Below are 23102 nucleotides of genomic sequence, written 5' to 3' on the forward strand. Positions count from 1 at the left end.
ATAAGTAGCTTCAGTAAAATAGATATCAACTAGAACAATAATCAGTTGATATTATACTTTCTCAGAAGTCATACTGCAAGCTTCAACCATTTGGTCTGATCTTGCTTTTGTTTCTTATACTGTCAAACATTTTGCTAGTGTGTCATATTAAAGAGATTAGTTTCAGCTTATAGATTTATTGCTTTGTCGTCAAGCATATTTTATAAGTATGGAGCAGCATGTATAGTAGCCTACTTAGGCCTTTACTTTGGATCCTGTCGTATAAATATGGAATACAGCAATAGCCATAACCCTAAATCTATTTAATATAGGCCTATATTTTATATATATATATTTATGCAGTGCTTTTTTGTAAAAAAAAAATTGGTGCCGGTACTTTTAGCTACTGATAAATTAATAATAAACATCATTAAAATGCGAGATAATAATTTTTTCCCACATTATATATAAATATATATATATATATATATATATATATATATATATATAGAGAGAGAGAGAGAGAGAGAGAGAGAGAGAGAATAATAATAATAATATATATATATATAATTTCTTGTCAAAGGCATTGTGTGTGTATAGGTAAGTGTACACCAGAAAATACAGAAAACTTTATAGGTCAGTGATTAGTACCGACATACTATAAACTTCATACAACTGAGAGTTAGCTTTTATTATTGTTCTGTGTTAAGAATTTTAGAAGAAAATAAAAACAAGTTTAAAACACTACTCAGACTACTGACAATCTAGAGCTAGATCTATAATATTATTATTAAATATAGATAGTATAGTATTGTAACAGTGTAAGTAGTGTTAGTTGTAAGCGCTGTTGCTGCTCCACCAGACCCAGCAGGGCACTGACCACTGTGACTGTCTGTGACTGTCACTGTCTCACTGTCACTGACTGTGTAATAACCGTAAAACTTAGATTAGTGAACTTCAGACTTCACTTAGATTTAGAATAAATTACCCTACTAGAATGAATAATCTAGATCTATCATCTAGTCTTAATTTAAGTCTAGATCTAGTTAAGAGTAGTTAGACTTTAGACTGTCACTCATTAGTTACTTAGATTAGTATAGATTCTAGATCTAGACTTCAGGTCAAGAATAGACTTAGACTTAAGTTTAAGTGTAGACTATACTACATAGTCATAGACTCAATTATTATAGATCTAGACTAGTAGAGATTAGACTTAAACTACATCTAGAGTAGATACTTCGATTTTCCGGTCACGCGAGATTTTTTTTGGTTACCGGAACCGGTAGTATTCGTGCGGCAGTATTTAAGCCGAAAGCAGTGGTAATTTCGTTCCAGTCTGGTTTTGTCTTCAAAATCAGACACCAAAGGATAATCGGAGCCCTTTGTTTGTTCAAGGATCGGATATCAGTTAATTCTTTGGATTTATATCAGTGCTTTTCTATCGTCTTCATGGAGTTCCAGCGTGTTGAGCATAGGGGTAAGTTGACCATCCATAGTTTTTTTATTATTCTAATAAGCATAGTTATTTAAGTCATCCCAAGTACCTTAATATCTAATCTAACTATTTTTGTTCATATTATCGCAATAAGTGTTCCACTTTTTTAGTAAAAACGGACCCACTGCATCAGGTATCTTGGCTAGAAAACGAAACTAGCCGCCATTACTAACCGGAAATGATAGATTCAATGGTTATCAATGGCTGCATAGCTTTTTTGTTAGATCGATTTTTTTAAAATCCATCATCAAGAACAGTTTTATTTAGTCATCCGTGATTTTGAATGTTATTTTTTAAACTTTTAGAATGATTTTAACCTAGTTCAATTGTTATTTTTCGTTTTTAGTTAAATTTAAGTGATAATTCTTGCAATAGCTGGTAATATAATTGCGATAATTATAAAACAATTTTTATACACGATTTTAAGTGATTGTTACCATAATAATCACTACTAATTATGTTATAAACAAGTTATAAACAAAATAAAACTCAAATCAATTGGAATATCATTTTATTTCAATGAAAATAAATTTTCAGATATTAATCTATAGATCTACTTAAATCTACTATATTCTGTATATGATTTAGGATGATTGTAGAAATTTATTTTAAAGTAAAGGCTTGGCTGGACTTGGACTTATGAAGTTGAGCCTTCTATTTTACATTAAATGTCTTTTATCCTTTTATAAACTAATCTTTAAACTGCATTTTATTAAAATTGTACATGTGTAATTTTGTTTGAAACATTTTTTTTTCACAATTAAATAAAGCTAACTTTTTTTTGTTACATTTTCCCCAGATAATGTGGGCGTGGCAGGCCTTGATGTCGATGTTGTTGACAATAAGTTTTGAAGGCCAATGAAGGCATATGTCCGAGGTGAAGAACTTTTGTAGGAAGATTACCCGCAGCTGGCACCTATTTGCACCTTACTTGGATAAAAAAATTTCTATCGATGCTGCTGGCAAAAAGACACCTATCCAAGACAGCACTGAACGACCTAGTATGGTGAAGAAGTTGCGACCTGAAGGTGATGTTGAGGCTACTGAAAGGCAGGTAACACAGAACAACACTGTGCTTGTTGTTGCAGAAAAGCGGTTAGTCTTTTAAGGTAATAACTTTTCCATTTTCTTTCGTAAATTCATTTTTATAGTTTCAAAACAATTCCTTTTTAGGTGTCTCAACCCTTTTGACATTTATTATATTTATTAACAGGGCTTTTTGGCAAGATGTTGACTGGACCGTGGATGACACTGATCTACAAAATGAAAGATGAAACATTTTAAAGATACCATTTATGCAGCTATTATATTTATTCTCTTGTTTTCTAGATCTCTCATGTGAAGGTCTGCATTGACAAACTAAAGGCCATTGTGGATTCTCCAGAGAATCTCCTTTCAATACTAATTGATTGCTTTGGCCAGACTCTGGATACTGAAGATCTCGTTCTGAAAACCCTGAGAAATGTGACTGTTGATGAAGTATTTATCGAGATCACTAAAGAACTTGCTGAAGGTTTTTGTAAGGTGCTACAGAGACAGTACTTCAATTGATAATTTCCAACTACAAACAAATCCATTATGTGCTTACCCATCAAATAGTTAGATATATTTTATTTTAAGGGAACATGTTGCATATCTGGGATATTTATTTAATGTGAAAAATATAATTTCACAATCCAGCTGATAATTGTGCTATGAACCATTTATATTAAGTCTTGATAATTTTACCTTTTCAGCAAGCCTACATTGGTATGCATTAAAATTATTTATTCTATTTCAGCAAAACAGATAGGGTACACCCAAACAATGTTCATCTTCAAACAATCATGCATGATCCTCGCAAGCTTTGGATACTGACGTACATTTGCAAACGCACTCAGACTGATGACATCAAGAAATCTATATTTGTTATTTACATTATATGTAAATTTAAATACTCTTTTTTTTTTTTAATTTTGTAAATCTTGTATAATTATCTCTAAAGTCTAGATTAAAATGTTACAGCTCTCAAAGTATGAAATAGAAATTTTTGGTTTTTATTTTTGTGTTGTTTTTCCAACATGTTATTCATCCAAAGTTTATTATAAGTATCAGCAAAAAGTTGTTCATTTCAGTTAAAAGCCTAAAAAGTAATTTACGGCTAAAAAAGTTGCAACATTTTAAGTGTCAACATAATGAAAACTTCTGTCTCAGATTATAATAAAATAAACAAATAACACAATTAACACATAATCATGCATGCATTCCTGTAGAAAACTTCATTTAAATTTCTCAATTAGTTAAAAATTTATAACCAACATAAATTTTGGTTGTTATAACCATAAGTGTCAACATAATATTTTGTCGAAAAAAACTCAAACTTGTCATTCCACATTTATCAAAAATCAAATTTTCAAAAAAATTCTTATCTCAGTGTTAAAATAGAATAAACAAATAACACATAATCATGCATTTCTGTTCAAAATTTCATTTAAATATCTCAATTGGTTAAAGAGTTATGACCAACATAAATTTTGGTCGTTTTTTAAATTGACGTTCCACGCTAACAAAGAAAATTTTTTTCTTAAACGTCTTTCTCAGCGTTATAATAGAATAAATAAATAACACATATTCATGCATTTCTGTTGAAAATTTCATTTGCATATCTCTATTGGTTAAAAAGTTATAACCATTTAAGTGTCAACATTTGTTTTTTTTTTTTGTCGTTTTCGAAATGTCGACCCACATTTAAGAAATTAAAAAAAAAAGTTTCAACTTCTATCTCAGAATTATAAAGAAGAAATAAATAACACATAAACATGCATTTCTGTTGAAAATTTCATTCAATTATCTCTATTGGTTTAAAAGTTATGACCATTTATGTGTGAATATGTATTCTGTTTCTGTCGTTTTTCAACACCTACCCCTACATCAAGGGCTTAACAAAAAAAAGTGTTAATAGATATCCCAGATTTAAAATTGTCATAATTATCAGAACATAATTGCGCATTTCTATGGAAAATTTCATTACATTATCTTTAAGCGTTAAAAAGTTATAGCAGTTTAAATGTATAAGCTCCTCCTTTCGGTCACAATTTTTTGGGTATTTTAATAGGCTAATTCTCCGACACTAAAATAGTCATAACTTATGTTCTAATTAACCTAGAAGCATAAATGAGGTATCAATGAACTCCATTCAAAAAGATCTATCTAACTATACTAGTTTCATTTAGATTCATTAAAGTTGAATTTTTTATCAAAGTACCTAATCTAGAGTCTAGAGTATCTGTCTTGAGTAGTACATTAGTATTAGTACGGTCTTTGCTTAGGTGTCTGTATGAGTGTATCTAAACTAGAGATTGTAATAGATAGTGTCAAGGTAAGTTTTACTGGTTTATCTTCTATGGTATGTTATAATTAACCCCACCACAACAGGCTTAAATGTATTAATTAAAGAACAACAGCAAACCAAGTTACATAATAACAGAACTGTAAATGAGTGGCAGCGGTCAACGATCATTGTACAATAACAATATTTAACACAAGATCTAGATCTAAATACAAATATTTAATAGTCAGAATATGTACAAATCATGGGATAATAAGTTATTGCATTATTAATTACACAAATGAACACACCTCACACTTACAAGCACACTCAGTTTCGGCCACACGACCCAGTTCAAGGCACAAACAAATCAAGGGTCAGTCCCTGCTCCAAGGGTGAGCTCAAAACTACACACACTCCATACTACTCCAAGCCTAACACTCTGAAATAATGAATAACTTAGATCTAGTGATGCTACTAAATCACAGAACTTTCTTTAATGCACTCATACCACAATATCAACCTGATTAATACATTTATGTTCTTACATACAGTTAAAATGGATAAACAGTGAAAACTGTAACGCAAACAGAATCTACAGCTAGAAAGTTCTTTCTGCTACTAGAAACAATACCAGTAACTAAGCCTGATGTAACATCCACAACATTTCTGACAACAACACACGCCCAATGCAAACTACTTCCTATACCTAAAAACACAACTATTAAACAAGAAAAAAAAATTTCACTCGCACATAACAGATAGATCTAGATTATAGATCTATATAGATCTAGATCTATAGTCTGTAAAGATCATTCCAAGTGGAGAAAATAAATCCGCCATATTCAACCCCATTTTGTCTCCATACCATCCTATTTTTTTTTTCAATGAGTCTTTTTTTTAGGGTTATTACAGAAATACTGCTGTAGTGTTGTGCGCGATCCATTTTTCTAATTTTTAACTCATTAAGTTCTATATTCCTATGAAGATCTTAGTTCTACTTGGCTTTAAAGTGCACTCATATTCAGAGGTATGAAAGCATTCTTTATCTCATATACACATTAATGTAAGGGCTTGCGGTAAGACATACTCCAATTTGATTTCTATTTCTTTAATTCTTCTAATTCTTTTTGTAAAATTTCAGTATCTGTTTTTATTGTTCTGAAATAATGCTATTTGGTAGGTCATTTTTGTACAATTAGAAACAGTAGTGGGCCTAAGACTGTTCCTTGAGCAGAGCGGGTCTTAGGCCACTGCAACCTATGCAGCCGCAGTGGGACCGGCACTTTTATAGGCGCGCGCCAATTCTAGGTGTAAATTATTAAAGTAAACCATTTTAACTTAGTATTAAAAGGGTTCCTGGAATTCTTCTGAAAAAGCTCAATATACGAAAAAGTCATGAAAATCTCCTGAAATTATTAAAATCTTCTGAAAACTCATGCAAATCTTCTTGAAAACAGACATAATTGTTATTTCAGGGTGTTATTCAATATGTAAAATTCCATTTCTACTCGCAATTAAAAACAAAAAGAACATGGCATAGTCAGCTTTCATTTGTAATGTAATAATTAGGCGAATTTTAACCAAAACAAGAAGTTCAAATAATTAATTTACTTTAATTGTCACTGGCATACAAATATAGATCTAAATCTATCAGGACCTCTTAAAAAAAACAACAAAAATGATATTTTGCTAGTCAATAGTAAATTTAAAAGGCAGAGATCTAAATGTTTATCATCTTTTTGTTGGAAAACTACTATCTACTGTAGATGGCTCATAAAATTAATTTGACAGTGATTTTGTACTTAGTTAAGTATGAATAAAATGCAAAGATGAATTTAAATTCCTATACAAAATCTTAATTTTCACTTATTATCATTATCCCTACCCATACTAGGCCCAGCGCAATCCGTTTCGCATAGGCCCCGCAATCTGTAGGACCAGCCCTGTCCTTGAGGTACATGTGAGTTTACCATTGTACTATTAATAGACTTAAAAATGACTCTGAACTGACCTAAATAACTTCTGTTGATATGTACAAGAGCCAATTTATTGCTGATTTCAGAATATTCTATAAAGTTTAGTGGCTGTTACATATTGTATTGCTAAAATAATTGAAAATAATTAATCTCTTCCTAAACTTTTTTTGGCTACCAGAGCTACATATTTTGTTGCTGAAATAAGAATTCTTCTCTTACTTAAGGTTTGTTCATTTCTATTGGAAACACTGTTTACAAGTATTACAACCCACATCTTAACAGCAGTTGAATGAACTGATTCTAAAACATGTAGTCTGGTCTAACTTGTTTGTTAAAATGCAACAAATTTACTTTTCTGTTCTTGTTTTTTTTTTTGTCAGTTACATCTGAAAAAAAGAAAGTGGTTAATAAGATTGTCAGAGCTAATCAGTCATCCCCCAAAAAATACCAGTAAAGGTGAAATGAGCTAAACCTTGTCAGTGTGTGTGTATGTGTGTGTTTATACCCCACATCATAATTGCATCCTTTGAATAGTTAGAATATTTTAATGTTGGCCACTGACAGCTTTTGGTTGAGTATTGCAGAAGGTTTTGTCTCTCCTTGACCTTTGACCCAAAGGGGAAAAATAGAAGTGATGTGTGCATAGTTTTATTATCTCCCCTTCTCAAAGGAAGACATACTTGATATCAGTCGACTTACACACTTTTCTAATCCTTTCAAGTAGTCACCTGGTCATTGCTGAGTTATCTGCCCTTTTTGTCTGTGGTTTGTTGCTGAACCAACTGTCTCAGGTTTAAAAAAAAAAAGTGAGTATGAGAGATGCTAATGTTTATTATTTCATAAGGGCTGATTGGGTAATTTAAAGATGATAGGTCACTGTGACAGACACAAGATGCCCCTTTGAAAAGCACTTGGTGTGACTATGCCATACTTCATATGCTTGTAAATCAAGTGCTGACGATCATATTATTATGACAAATCAGATTGTTTTTCTATAAACCATGATTGTAAATACTGAAATAAATTTATTTACTAAGTAATTTTTTTTCTAGAGTTTAACAGCTGGCCAGTTTCAGTATAAAAAAAAAGAAAAGAAAAAAATTAGTTGAAAACTACTTTTTAAAAACCTCATTAACTCTTTCTCTCCGTAATTATTTATCACATTCTGGTGGAATCAACGCTGGTATCGTCAGTTAGGAGAGAAAGAGTTAAAACCTTAATTGGCAATGTTGTCACATTTTTAAAAGGCACCGGTACCATTAATTTTTCAATAACATATTATCGCTAATGTTTAGAAATGAGATTTACTTTGTGAAAACGAAATTGATGACACAAGTTTATTGTAGGTGCTGAGGTGCTTTTATAGGTCCTTTAAATCTTATATTTAATAACTTAGATAGTTATTGATTTGATCTTTTGAAACAGATGGCTTCGTTCATGTTAGCAATTACTTTGTGCTGATATTGATTCTTAAATTTGCAATGTGTTGACCAACAAACAATGTATCCCAGATCTATTTTCATGGCATTTTAAAGACTGGATTTCTATATACATTTAATGAATAAACAGGTGGGGATGACTCACAAGACGATACTGGGATAAACTTGGGAGAAACATGTTGTTAAATGAAATGTTTTATGTTTAGTAAGGGGTTTTTGAAGGTAGAATGTAAAAATGTATACAATAAAAACACGGTCAGTTTGACTTTTTGCTAATTTATGCAGAATAGTCAAAGAGGAGAAAGAAAATTAGGATCACGTTATGTCTGTAAAAATGAGGTTTTTATTTAACATATTGATTAGTATACTTATTTTTAGTTATATATATATATATATATATATATATATATATATATGTGGTAGTGGAAGTGGTAATGGATGCAAGCACTCCACTACCTATAAAATGCTTCCTAATGGCAAATAGCCTCTGACAACCAGTCCAACTCCTGGCCTTAACGTGTGGCTCAGATATTGAGTCCGGCGGAACTGTTATAGCTAACAGGAGAAGGGGCAAAGGTGAGTAACTGGTGCCTTAACCGGTAAGCTTTGGGTAGGAGGGGCTCGTTAGCCATGGCTGGCTACCCACCTAGGAGAAGGAAAACTCTGAATTCAAACCTCTGTTGCCTTGCAGCTATACCCAATCTTGGGAAAGGCTTCGGGAGTCAACCCTGAGGAAAAATCAGGAGCTGGCGACCCTAAGGCAGTTTGCAGCACCCATTGCTACACTCTGGTAGAACCTGCGACGCCGCTGACCCCAAACTGTATCGGCACTGCCATTCCTTTAAATACATCAGCTGCGTGGAGTGGGGGAACTGATGTGTGGGCGACATAGTTCCGACCACAGCTAATGCCCAGGCATTCATCTCATTTCCATGAGATGATCCATAGTCGCTTCGCGACTGAAGGAGGCCATAGATATATATATATATAAAAGACGATCAGTTTTTGCCTTACTCTTTTAAATAAAATCACAGTTATAAGCTTATTCTGTTTACTATTTCTCCCACACCACAAGCTCAAATTCAGGTGGTTCTTTTTTTTTTTTTAAACCCTTTTTTTTTAATGCTTTTTTTTAGTGTTGCTCTAGATAAAAAGTTATTTCTGTTCACTTTTTTATTGTAAAATTTGAATCAAGAACATTTAAACTGTCACATGCCTTATTTCAGAGATTCTAATGTTTGTTGGTTATTACAAATTGAGAAGTTGAGTTTTAGGGTTTGCTTAAAAAAAAAAGTGTCACCCCCCCCCCCCTGCAGCAAAGATAAAAAAAATGAGTACAATAATATTCCTGTGGAATTGCAATATAGATTAGTCTGTGCAGCCTATTACCTTTTTTATGTCTTATGCTGTAACTTAATGTCCGTGCTTACATATGTTCACTCATTAACTGCAATTTACCTAGCACAATAGGCTCAATGTCTGCATTCAATCATTACCTGATTGTTATCTTTATTTACCTAAGAGATTTAATTGTTAGAACCTTAACATACAACATGTGGCTCTTAAGATTAAATTACATAAAGAATACCTCCGTATTGCAAAATGTAATGTAATGTGCATTTGTAAGAACCATTATGTTTCTTTTTTGTAATTCAACAATATACTTCTGTGATGAGACTTGTTCTTGTTTCAATGGGATGGCTGCCTGGTCGTGCGGTTTGCGTGCTGGACTGTCGTTCGGATTTATCGACGGTCGAGGGTTCAAACCCTGCCTGCTCCCATCCCCCGTCGTCCTGCGGGAGGTTTGGACTAGGAAGTAAACTATCTTCAACTCTGAAGGAACATCCGAAACATGTAAAACAAACAAACAATCAACCATATCTGTTTAGATAAATGTGTAATAATACTTTAATCATTACTTAAACTACTATACTGCTACTATTACTAATAGTTTCCTCCCCTTTCAGACCTTGCGATCTATGGGGCAGATGATGTAAAGGTCATCTGTTTCTGTGGCAAACGGTTAAAGAGGGTGTCATGTGGCCAGCACAACGACCAACAGCCTTTACTTTTCCCCAACTAACGTTAGATACCCATTAGAGCTGGGTGGACTCAGAGGGGCCCAAAGATCCCAAAATTAAAAATCCCAGTCTGACACACTCGCCAAGAGTGGGAGAACTAACTCACAAATAAACTTTGCACTCTATCCAGAAGAACTGACGAAATTAATTGTAAATAAAATTAATGAGAAATGGACTAGCTCTCATCCAAATCACAAGAAAGATGACGCTTCCTATAAGCTATCCCAACAAGACCAACGTCTAATCTTTTGACTCAGCACCAGACACAACAGAATGCGACAACACATGTACTCGAAGCTCAAAATTGGAACCAGTGAAATCTGCCCGTTTGGAGTATCGCCAGAGAATGCCGACCACGTCCTCCAAAACTGCTCTCTTTACCAAGAGGCCCGTATAAGACACTGGCCCTAAAACACCCAATAGAAAGAAAACTATATGGAGAGCTCCCTGATTTGGAAACCACTCATGTATTGGTCTAGTCATCTGAACACTCCAACATAACAATGAGAACGAAGAAGAAGAAGAAAAAATTCCAAGTCTTCACCAGGATTTGATTGGAAGCCAAGCACTTTACTGCTAAGCCAAAGCGCCTCTACTATTACTAATATTACTTCTATACTAGTGTTTATGAAGTTTCTACCATTTCTGTTTAGATAAATGTAATGTAAAGTAATCAGTACTGAAGTGGCACACAACTACACTGTTAAGCATATTAAATTATTGTTGTTTCTTAATGGCTTATTCTTTCTTTTTTATTTCTTTTTTTTAATTTCATTACCCTGACATATATTTACATTATTTTAATGAGTGGATGATTTCATCCAACTAATTACAAAAGATATTTTCTGTAGCTAACTTTGGATCAAGTTATTAATTTATTTATTTTTTTTGTCACAGAGAAATACAAATGGCCCAGGATAAAAATCCTCCTACACTTCCAATACCAGAGGACAAAAAAGAAAGGTCAGAGGTTGTTGTTTTCATGGTGTAGACTTTATGTGGTAGTTCATATCTTGAATGTTGAGGTCTTCGCTTAATTGGGCATCTATTTATTTTGGGAAATAGTTTAATTTGTAAGAAATTCAATACTCATTCAAATAATAATAAAGAGCATACAAGAACAATAATAGATATCATATTCATATTTTAATTAGCATTTTATTAACAATAATGAGTATGTCACATATTATTTGAGAGTTGTGTTGTTCACTCAATCATTTGTACTTGCTTTCTTAAAATAATGTAACATTTGCAGCTGCTATAGGAACACACTGAAGAAACACAGTGCAGAATGCAATTGTTCTTGAGTTTAATTCAATAAAAAGAATTAAATTATTCCATCGAGGGAACGAAATTCACATAAAACATAAATCACTCGTTTGGGCCACGAGGCCTTCATCAGCTACAAAACAAACTTAAAATAGCAAACAATTAACACAAAATAGTCTTAAGTTAACTTATCTGTCCGATGTTGTTCTCTATCGATAGTTTGTTTGTTTTTTTTTGTTTTGTAGCTGATGAAGACCTCGTGGCCCAAACGTCCTTTGTTTTACTTGGTCCGGCAGGGTTACATATATGCATGTTTTTCGTATTTTCTATACAGTCGTTTACCTCTGCATTAGTAAATCTTTGTTTTTTGAGTCTTTAAAATATGACTAGGCAATTTTTTAATGTGATGCTCATTTGTGTATAATTATTTTATTTCCAGGTTTGAAAAAATTAAAGCAAAATTTATAGAAATTTATGGAGAGGAACCAAAGTTTTTTTCTCGAGCTCCAGGCCGAGTTAACCTGATTGGTAAATCACTCAATTCATTTTAACAAGTTTTATAATTACATTTTTATTTTATCAAGTATTTTAGTAAAAAGTATGCTTTTTTTCTTTACCTTGCTATATACCTCATCTATTTAGGGTTCTCTATTAATTATTTGCATTTATGTAAAAAAACACCAAAAAAAAAACAACTTGTAACTTAGAAGTGGATCATAATAGTTTGGCACACAATATGCATTCCACAATGGTACCAAAGGGATTTGGTCTGCCATTATGATGGCCATGTTGATCTTGTGAATGAGGAGATATCTAATTAAATCAATTATCATCTAGATCTTGATAGTATATACATTGTGAAAGTAGATTATAGTTATTGTAATTAATTTATACCGTTTATAAAATGCTACTTTCATGCTTTTAGTATGCTCAGAGCGATTTGGTCCAATCTCATTTGTGGACCAGTGTGGGAGGGGGTTTTCCGCGCTGCCTTTAGGCGCTCAGTAAACACAACTCTTTCCGAGTCGGATTTCGAACTTCATAGGTAGCCAAGCCAAGTTTAAACATACTTAGCCTCTTGACCATGCTTCCCCCTGTTTTGTGTTGAATTTGTCATATTTCTGGATTTATACATTAGTGAAGGGGTCTATTTTTTTTCAATAAATATTTTGCGCAGGAATTAAAGAAGTTTAGTATTCATTGTTGTGGACTGCATCGCTATTTGTTTAATATGATTTGGGAACTGAAGGCGAGTGCATGTTACAAGATAATGTCGATTATAGATTCAGTTTGAAGTGTAGCAGCCAGGGTAAAAAACCCAAGCTGTTACAAACTTTAAATCATTAAGTTTTCTAAAACAGGGGAAACAACTTACTTTTTAATGCGTATTGAAATGCAGGTGAGCACATTGACTACTGTGGCTACTCTGTGCTACCTATGGCTGTAGAGCTGGACATCATCATGGCAGTATCTCCTGACACCCAGGGCCAGATTTCTCTTGTTAACACTGACCCACAATATCAGTAAGCTTAATATGTATGTAAAGAACTTAGATTAGTTATTTGAGGGGCATAATTTAATGCCCCAACTGTAGACCATTAAAAGCGTACAAGTATTATAAAGTACACTCAAGAAAGAAGTAGACAATTAGTATTTATTTACAGCTTACAGTGAGCTACACATATACTATAGAATACACAATCATCAATACTATAAGTATTAAATGTGCCCAAATTAACTATTCCAGGGATCCTAGACTAGATTCAATAATGGATTTTATAAAGGTATCATGACACAATATAGCGTTACCCCAAATTCAGTACACTCACATAGCAAGAATAATATCTGCTTACTTAGACATAATAACCAAAAACAATCTGACCACAGGAAAACCTTATTAACCCCCTTAAAAGCCCAGTGGTAAAACAGTTCACAACTCACAACACACAGACAATCTCACATCTTACACACCCCTGCTCTTGACATTGTGGATTGTCTAATCTTACTTAGTGATTTTTTTTGTGATGAGATTATTTTTTTCAATTTATTCCAACCTACTTCATGGGAATAGAAATAATATTAAAATTTCTATTAAATTGGTCAACTCAGTAAGCCAAGTACAATGGTATTAGTCTGTCCCATTGTACAGAGTGCAGTTAAGACTCTATTCTGCACCTTAAAAGTGACCTGAACTTTGAATCCTTTAAGCTTTTTCCCAATATGAACATAAGCATTTCACACACACCTAACAACCTTTAGGAGGTGCGGTGGCTGAGCGGTAAAGTGCTTGGCTACTGAACCGGGGTCCGGGGTTCGAATCCTGGTGAAGACTGGGATTTTTAACTTCAGGATCTTCAGGCGCCTCTGAGTCCACCCAGCTCTAATGGGTACCTAACGTTAGTTGAGGAAAAGTAAAGCCGGTTGGTTGTTGTGCTGGCCACATGACACCCCCGTTAACCGTAGGCCACAGAAACAGATGACCTTTACATCATCTGCCCTATAGACCACAAGGTCTGAAAGGGGAACTTTGCTTTACTTTTTTAACAACCATTGATGTCTCATAACTCAAAAAATGTACTTACTTTTTCATTAATGTTTGTTTTACAAGTTTTGAACATTCTTCCAGAATTAAATGTTACATCAGATCCAAACCTCTCATGGGATAGTGGGGGATGGCAGTGGGTAGGTTTCAAAGGATGGACCACAGTGACAACAATCCTGAGTTCATACTACATGAGCAGGCGGCCATTCCTTAATGTATGCTATGTTGATAAAGTGACAGCTTCATATCCATTCTTTCTCCAGTATACTATATAAGCAGGCGCCATTCCTTAATGTATGCTATGTTGATAAAGTGACAGCTTCACATCTATACTTTCCCCAGTATTTGTAAGGAGATGGATTAATAATGCAGTAAAATATTGTTATAAACCTGGTGGTGGCACAGATGGGGGTAGTGGTGTGCGTGTAGTCAGCCGACGCAAATCGCCCCAGGCCAGCGCTAGACGAGCGGTCAACCGTGACGAGTTACGACGGTCAGCCGAGACGAATATCAACATGAAGGTTCGAGTAGGATCGTCGTCGTGAACAGAGCTCAGGAGCGTCACGAGGGATGTAGTCATATGACCACCCCGAATGGTCGAGCGACGTTCTGCCCGGTTCTAGAAGGCCAGCAGGGACCCTATATAAAGAGCGAAGGTATCAGAGACGAGGGAGACACAACTTCTCGAGCTACGGTTCGTTACGACGGCTCAGTACAAGTCCGAGAAGAGACAGAGAGACCAGTGCAAGAGTTGATACGGCGGTACGGTGATATCGGAGAGATATTTGTACAGTCTTGTGTTAGTGCTGCCAATTGTACAGTATTGGCTGTTATTTTATTGACATTAAACTGTTACGTTATTTTGGAGCACTCAGTTGTCAAGTTCTTTAAGTTGGTGGTGTATGGTGCAGTTTGCAGAGAGCCTGGATAGTGAGATTCGTAACAACTGGTGTCAGAAGTGGGATCGGATCGGAATAGGATTGGATCGGATCTACTATGGCTCGTCTAAAACTGCTGTACGAACTTGAATTCAGAGAACTGAAGCAAGAACTCCGTGATCGAAATCTGAAAACGAGCGGAAATAAAGAAACCTTACAAGCACGCCTCCGAGGTGACATTTTGGAAGAAAAAGAAGATCCGGACACATATCTTTTTGAAGTCGAACCGGACTTGCTGGAACAGATCAATTGCAAGATAGATGCTATGGACACCAAGATAGGCACGATGGACTCGGGAATCAAAACAGAGTTATTGGCAATGAACCAACGCATACGTGCTGTGGAGGAGAGAATCACCACCATAGAAGAACAGATGAACCAGAGGGTCTACGCTGTTGAGAAAAAGATCGAAGAAATTAAGACGCAAGTTTACAGGGATTTTACCAAGATGCAGAAAGCAAATGTGATGTCGATCGTACCCGAAGCTTTCATGAAGGTAAAGCCTCCTGTGTTTGATGGATCCGTGTCCTGGTCCGTCTACAAGCTACAATTTGACGCCGCGGCCAAAGTCAACCAATGGAACAGCGATGAGGAGAAAGCAACAGCCCTTATATTGTCCCTAAGAGGAAAGGCCTCCGAACTGCTGCAGTCCATTCCAAACCCACAAGACTATGCTGCTCTCGTCAAGACGATGGAGCTCCGTTACGGTGACGAGTATCTGCCAGAATTGTATCGAGTCAAATTGAAGACCCGACGACAGCAATCAAATGAAACCCTACGGGAGTTGGAGGCCGACATTGCACGCCTCGCCCATTTGGCTTACCCAACAGCCACGCAAGACCTCCTGGAAATAATCATTACTGATGCGTTTGCCGATGCACTTCGAGACCCCGAACTGAAGAAGGCCATCAGAGTTAGTGGCAAGCACAAAGCCAGTGAAGCCCTTGTGTACGCTCTCTTATACCAAGCTGCTAAAGACGAGTCCGAGAACATTTACCAGGACCAGAGGCTGGAGGTTAAAGATGAAGGTCGCAAGGAACTGAGAAAAACGAACGCGGCCCTAGAGAAATGTAAAACCATCCAGATACCACAAGGTCAACGTGGAGTGAGAAAACGATGCTGGAACTGTGGAGGGTTTGGCCACCTACAAAGAAACTGTGCAAAAAGGTCTTTTCGACTAGAAGTGAACCAACACAGATCTGAGAAAGTATACAGACCCTGCAGGAAGGCTGAAGAAACGGGGGTGATCATCGATTGTCGTCGTCTTGAGGTGCAAGCCCCCGAGCCGCGGTCAGACGAGAAAAGCCAAGATGCTCAGCGAAAAGATGAAAATGTAGCCCCCATTTTTCGAATGAAGGAAGCTCATAATTTAGCCCGCAAAAACATCAACAGCAGCAGTGACCAAATGAAGGCAAGGAATGACAATAGGGTCAATGCCTCGAGGTTCCGTAAGAACGACTTGGTCTGGCTATACAACCCCCGGAGAAGAAACGGAAGGTCCTATAAGCATCAAAGAGATTGGGAAGGCCCTTACCGTGTAGTTAAAAGGATCACAGATGACGTTTGCCGGATACAAGGAAGCCACCGGTCCAAGCGGAAGGTCGTCCACATCAATCGACTCCACCCGTTTCGTGGCGAGTCTGATTCTGTCCGGGACGGACAGATCTAAGGAGTGGGCAGTGTTATAAACCTGGTGGTGGCACAGATGGGGGTATTGGTGTGCGTGTAGTCAGCCGACGCAAATCGCCCCAGGCCAGCGCTAGACGAGCGGTCAACCGTGACGAGTTACGACGGTCAGCCGAGACGAATATCAACATGAAGGTTCGAGTAGGATCGTCGTCGTGAACAGAGCTCAGGAGCGTCACGAGGGATGTAGTCATATGACCACCCCGAATGGTCGAGCGACGTTCTGCCCGGTTCTAGAAGGCCAGCAGGGACCCTATATAAAGAGCGAAGGTATCAGAGACGAGGGAGACACAACTTCTCGAGCTACGGTTCGTTACGACGGCTCAGTACAAGTCCGAGAAGAGACAGAGAGACCAGTGCAAGAGTTGATACGGCGGTACGGTGATATCGGAGAGATATTTGTACAGTCTTGTGTTAGTGCTGCCAATTGTACAGTATTGGCTGTTATTTTATTGACATTAAACTGTTACGTTATTTTGGAGCACTCAGTTGTCAAGTTCTTTAAGTTGGTGGTGTATGGTGCAGTTTGCAGAGAGCCTGGATAGTGAGATTCGTAACAATATAGAACCTTGACCTTGTATGTGAACATTCCAATAAGTTCAGTAAACCCTCGTGCTTAGCTACATTCTATCATTTTCTAACTTTGATGGTTACCCCACTATTCTGTTAATATTTAATAACTGGGACAATTGTTTGTTATTTTTAAAATCTTATTTGAACTAGCTTGTAACTGTATTGTCCTGCAGATCCTATAATGTTGATGTCAACCAAATTGTCATCACCAAAGACGTGCCTCACTGGTATAAATATGTTTTGTGTGGCATTCAAGGCATCAAAGAACATTTCCAGTCGGACACATTGCGAGGCTTCAAAGCTGTGGTAGATGGAACAGTTCCCAGAAGTGCTGGCCTGTCCAGTTCCAGTGCCCTAGTTTGTTGTTCAGCTCTGTCTATGTTGAAAGCTAATGAATGGACCATGTCAAAGGTTAGAATGTAATAGAAAATCTTTAAAGTTGTCATTCCCCTATTTTGCCATTATTGGTATAAATATTTTTTTTTAAAGTAGTCCAGAATTGGTTAGTAATGTTTTCAAAACTATTTGATTAATCATAACTATTTTTAAGACTCAAGGATCCTGTTAGTTAGTTTACATTGTGTCATTTACTGGAAGGGAGGGGTGGGGGAGAAAAATCGGTAAAGGTCGTAAGTTTTAAAACGGGCATATTGATTTTTGGTGTACTTAGTTTATGAGTTCACTCACCTTCATTGAGAACATAACATGAGTAAAGCTGGTAGGTTGTTGTGTGCTGGCCACATGACACCCTCATCAGATAGAGAAGCTATATTAGCTTAACATCATCTGCCTTGAGAAAAGGATAACTTTTTATTTTACCTTAAAATTGACAATTTTTTTTCTGTTGTCTATTTCTTGCTTCGAATTATTTTGTTTCTTTTGCCCTGCAGATATTAGAATGTTGTTGTTTTTTTTTAAGTATGTATCAATTTTGATAAAATTATTAGTAGTTACATTTTGTTAAAATAATTTTGCAAAATAACGAAGAAAAAAAAAATTAAATCTATTTCATATTTTCTCCACAGGAACAACTGGCAGAGGTGTGTGCCAAATGTGAGCGTTTCATAGGTACAGAAGGTGGTGGCATGGATCAAGCCATTAGTCTTACAGCTGTAGCTGGCAAGGTATCTTAAAAAAAAATACTCTAGCAGTGAGATGCGGATAACTGTTTCATAAGTAAATTCTTGATTAACTCTGGGAAAAAACTTTTACAGAGGCTGTTATATTCTAACACATAAAAATAGCAACAAAGCAGTCTAAACTCTCTGCCCCTGACAAAGCAGTCTGAACTCTCTGCCCCTGACAAAGCAGTCTGAACTCTCTGCCCCTGACAAAGCAGTCTGAACTCCTGCCCCTGACAAAGCAGTCTGAACTCTCTGCCCCTGACAAAGCAGTCTGAACTCTCTGCCCCTGACAAAGCAGTCTGAAGTCTCTGCCCCTGACAAAGCAGTCTGAAGTCTCTGCCCCTGACAAAGCAGTCTGAACTCCTGCCCCTGACAAAACAGTGTGAACTCTCTGCCTCTGATAAAGCAGTCTGAACTCTCTGCCCCTGACAAAGCAGTCTGAACTCCCACCCCTGACAAGACAATGTGAACTCTCTGCCTCTGATAAAGCAGTCTGAACTCCTGCCCCTGACAAAGCAGTCTGAACTCTCTGCCCCTGACAAAGCAGTCTGAACTCTCTGCCCCTGACAAAGCAGTCTGAAGTCTCTGCCCCTGACAAAGCAGTCTGAAGTCTCTGCCCCTGACAAAGCAGTCTGAACTCCTGCCCCTGACAAAACAGTGTGAACTCTCTGCCTCTGATAAAGCAGTCTGAACTCTCTGCCCCTGACAAAGCAGTCTGAACTCTCTGCCCCTTACAAAGCAGTCTGAACTCTCTGCCACTGACAAAGCAGTCTGAACTCCTGCCTCTGACAAAGCAGTCTGAACTCCTGCCCCTGACAAAGCAGTCTGAACTTCTGCCCCTGACAAAGCAGTCTAAACTCTTTGCCCCTGACAAAGCAGTCTGAACTCCTGCCCCTGACAAAGCAGTCTGAACTTCTGCCCCTGATAATTTTTAACAATTACCTAATGAACCAGAACATCAATATATTGTTAACCAAGCTTTTTTTTTCTAAACTATAAGTTCTGTAAAAATTCACTTGGATTCAGTTTATTTTGATTGTTTCTAACCTTCCTTCAGAAATGATTTTCCCTCCCAGTCCAAAGTACCAAACAATCAGGCAGCCATCTTATTTATATTTAGCAGTTTGACATGTTTTGTTCTACTTTTTACTTTTATTCAAGTGGGGAACAAATTTTTGTCTTCTGCAGGCCAAATTGATAGAATTTAACCCACTGCGTACGCAAGATGTTCTATTGCCACCAAATGCAGCCTTTGTTGTGGGCAACTCCTTGGCAGAAATGAACAAGGCAGCCACACCTCAGTTTAACACTAGAGTGGTAGAATGCAGATTAGCTGCTCAGGTTCGTTAGTCAAGAACTGTTCAAAATACTTAATATTAAAAGATTCATTTTTTTACTTAAAGAAATTTTTTTTTTTTAAATGTTTAGCTAGATTATTAAGAAATGGATGAATCGATTAACTTTTTTACTTTAAGAAACTTTTTTTAAAAAATGTTTAGCTAGATTATTAAGAAATGGATGAATCGATTAATTTTTTTACTTTAAGAAACTTTTTTTTAAAAATGTTCAGCTAGATTATTAAGAAATGGATGAATCGATTAATTTTTTTACTTTAAGAAACTTTTTTTTAAAAATGTTTAGCTAGAATATTAAGAAATGGATGAATCGGTCAATCAGCTTTATCTTGAAACTATTTCTTTTTATTGTTACTATTTAAAAAATTAATCAAGAATTAGTTGACTTTTTAAGGAATCTTTTTTTTTTTTTTTTTTCTATTGAGCAATTGAATTAAACTATTATAAGTTAGCTTTGAGTGAAATAAACTTCATTTAAAATAAATTTTCTCTTGACAGGTTTTAGCCACATCACAGGAGGGAGTCAAATGGAGAGAGATTAGAAGACTGGGTGAGCTGCAGGAAAAATTGGTATATACGTTGGATGAGATGCTAAATCTGGTCACCTCCAAGTTACACCCTGAGCCTTATACCAAACAGGAAGTGTGTGAAATTCTAGAAGTTACCCCTGAGGAGTTGGTAGAAACTAGTCTGAGTGCCAACACTACACATGGTTTGTTTTCATAATTTGTTTTTCTCCAGACTGTCAATCATTTGGTTAGAAATTAACTGAAATCATACTGTTGTTAAAAGTCATTTGACTTAAAAGAATATAAAATGTCATGTCCATGTTGATAGATCTAGACTGTATCTAGAGTCTAGTCTAGACCTGGCATTTCCTTTCCTTTTGTTTATTAGAAAAATGTGTATATATTTTTTTTTAACTCCAAAAATCGAATTAAATTTTCTTTGTAAAACTTTGGGCTAGTTTTTAAATCATAATAAAACAAGTTCCCCTTTCAGACTTTGCAATTTATCAGGCAGATTATGTAAAGGTCATCTGTTTTAATAGCCCACAGTTAATGAGGGGTGTCATTTGGCCAGCATAATGGCCAACTACCTTTGCGTTTTATCAGGTACCCATTAGAGCTGGGTGGACTCAGAAGTGCCCTAAATCAATGTTTTGTTTATTCCTCAATTTGAGTTATTTAAACAATGACATTTTTAAACAATCAGTTTTCCATTAGAGCTTGGTAAAACTTTGAATAATTTTAATTAAAATTTCATCCTCTCCAGGAGTCAGTTCAGGCTTTTAATTGAGAAACTGTTTAACTCATTTAGCATCAAGCTTTCAATGGCATTTGTCAACTTTTAATTTAGCACTTAAATAATGTCCATTAAATATGGTTTTATCAATTATTTTACTGTCATGTGCTATTTTTGAGTTATTGTTGCTGTATATAGGGATGTGATTGGGTTCTCACGTGCAGTTCAGATTACTTATATCAGACGGCGCATTAGTAGCTAAGATACAAATAGTCAAGATGTATTACAGCAGACTTAGTTTTAATGTACACATTAGAATCACATATATCTCAATCCAGCCATAAGCTGCCAGTAGTGATACTTGACATAATGCAATCCACATCATGAAAATATCTTTTTGAATCCCAGTGGACAGCTTCAGCCTTTACAACAGAGCCACACATGTTTACAGTGAAGCCAAACGAGTTGTCCAGTTCAAAGCCATCTGTGACCAGCAGCCAGGAAATGCTCTGGAACAGCTTGGTGAGCTGATGAATCAAAGTCATGCCAGCTGTAGAGATATGTACGACTGCAGTCACCCTGACCTGGACACTCTGGTGGAGGTCTCCAAGTATGTTTGCTTAGAATAGGCGTCTGATTCCATTAAGTTTTGTGAATAGTTTTTAGAATAATAATGAAGAATAATGAATATTTATTGGGTGGTTAAAGGTGCTAATATTATTATGATGTTATACATTTGAATTAATTATGCAATAACCAAAAAAAAAACTTTAAAGAAAATATTTATGCTCTAACTTATTCCATAAATGCACCAGTGATGACTCTTTCACAACAAATTCCACAAGTTTGTTTATAACAAACCAGCCTAGTCCTTGATGTTATTCACTCTTTCATATCCAGCCTCTCTTGTCTTTCTCCTGGCACTGTGCCCTGTAGGATTGTCTTGAAAGGCTAGTTGATCTTGTAACATCTCTAGAAGTTAAGAAGATACTCTGTACATTTCATTCCTAAAGCCCAAATGTTTCTGAAAAACCCAAGTAAGTGTCCAAGCTTCACAGGGAAACTAAATTGACAACCAGCCACATAAATTGACTTTTTTTGTCAATAGACAACTTTTTTGTCAATAGACAACTTTTTTGTCAATAGACAACTATTTTTTTGTTGTCATCTCATATGCTCTTTAGGTATTTAAGATAGAGGATCTCTGTTTCTCTGCCCTTATAATTGTAGGGTTTTTGTTCTTTGTCACAAAATGTTTAGAAGTCATCATAAGCGTAGACAAACAAATCAAGCTCTTTACCTTTTATATTTTTTATCATCAGAGCTAATGGAGCTGTTGGTTCAAGAATGACTGGCGCCGGATGGGGAGGCTGCACTGTATCTATCGTCAATGCAGAGAAAGTATCCTCCTTGTTGGCTGGAGTTAAGGCCGGTTACTATCAACCGAATCCAGACAAATTCTCCAAAGTGGATGAAGCTTTATTTGCAACAACACCTGGTGGTGGAGCGGCCTTCTATATTGCTTAATATCGGAATATTTTGTTTCCCATTGTTCATTGATCACATCGCAGTTGTTCCCTTTCACTCTCCAACATTCCAAGAATTTGAAGACATTTCGTTCTATGGAGTAATCATTTAGTTTAAAAGTCATTTCTGTGAATTGTAATCCTTCATGAAACAAGCTGACTGCTTATGTAAATATGCTGATGGTTTATTTCAATACTTTTTTCAATACTTTGATGTTTTTTTCTGATCACTCTGAATACTAACCATGATTGTGATCACCTTCTTTGCCTTCTGATTAAAAAAATTAGTTTGATCACATGTGGAGAGTATTAGTATAGTATAATCTTTGGACTCGAAGACAAGCCTTATTATTATTATTATTATTATTTCACTACTGAAGGAGGCCGACGAGATTTAGTATAATAAAAGAGTGTACTGTGCAATATGTAAATGTATGGCTGTTAGACCATAGAGTTAGACACAATAGTCTTCAGTACTTATAGAATTGAAATATATAGTTTTATCTTTTTGGAATGTGTACATTTTATATTATGACATTTTTGTTTTTTAAGAACAAAAGAAAG

The 23102-nt window shown here is 35.9% G+C and overlaps 1 protein-coding gene across 11 annotated transcripts; it reads left to right on the forward strand.

Moving 5' to 3' along the window:
- The first annotated feature begins 644 nt into the window (after nt 1-644).
- On the forward strand, nt 645-22842 carry LOC106065030 (N-acetylgalactosamine kinase-like). Of its 11 annotated transcripts, none has more exons than XM_056018375.1 (11): nt 648-800; nt 7485-7566; nt 11178-11243; nt 11989-12077; nt 12949-13072; nt 17462-17699; nt 18314-18412; nt 19601-19753; nt 20266-20479; nt 21421-21622; nt 22335-22842. In XM_056018375.1, exons 3-11 carry the CDS (start codon nt 11188-11190, stop codon nt 22537-22539), a joined length of 1380 nt encoding a protein of 459 aa, XP_055874350.1. In that variant the 5' UTR covers nt 648-800; nt 7485-7566; nt 11178-11187; the 3' UTR covers nt 22540-22842. The 11 variants fall into 11 exon arrangements, with proteins under 11 accessions (XP_055874354.1, XP_055874350.1, XP_055874355.1 ...); XM_056018374.1 differs by lacking the exon at nt 648-800 and adding an exon at nt 4814-4832; XM_056018373.1 differs by lacking the exon at nt 648-800 and adding an exon at nt 6722-6738.
- Nucleotides 22843-23102: the final 260 nt, after the last annotated feature.

Source organism: Biomphalaria glabrata, chromosome 1, assembly GCF_947242115.1.
Source record: "Biomphalaria glabrata chromosome 1, xgBioGlab47.1, whole genome shotgun sequence".
In the NCBI taxonomy this organism is placed as follows: Eukaryota; Metazoa; Mollusca; class Gastropoda; family Planorbidae; genus Biomphalaria; species Biomphalaria glabrata.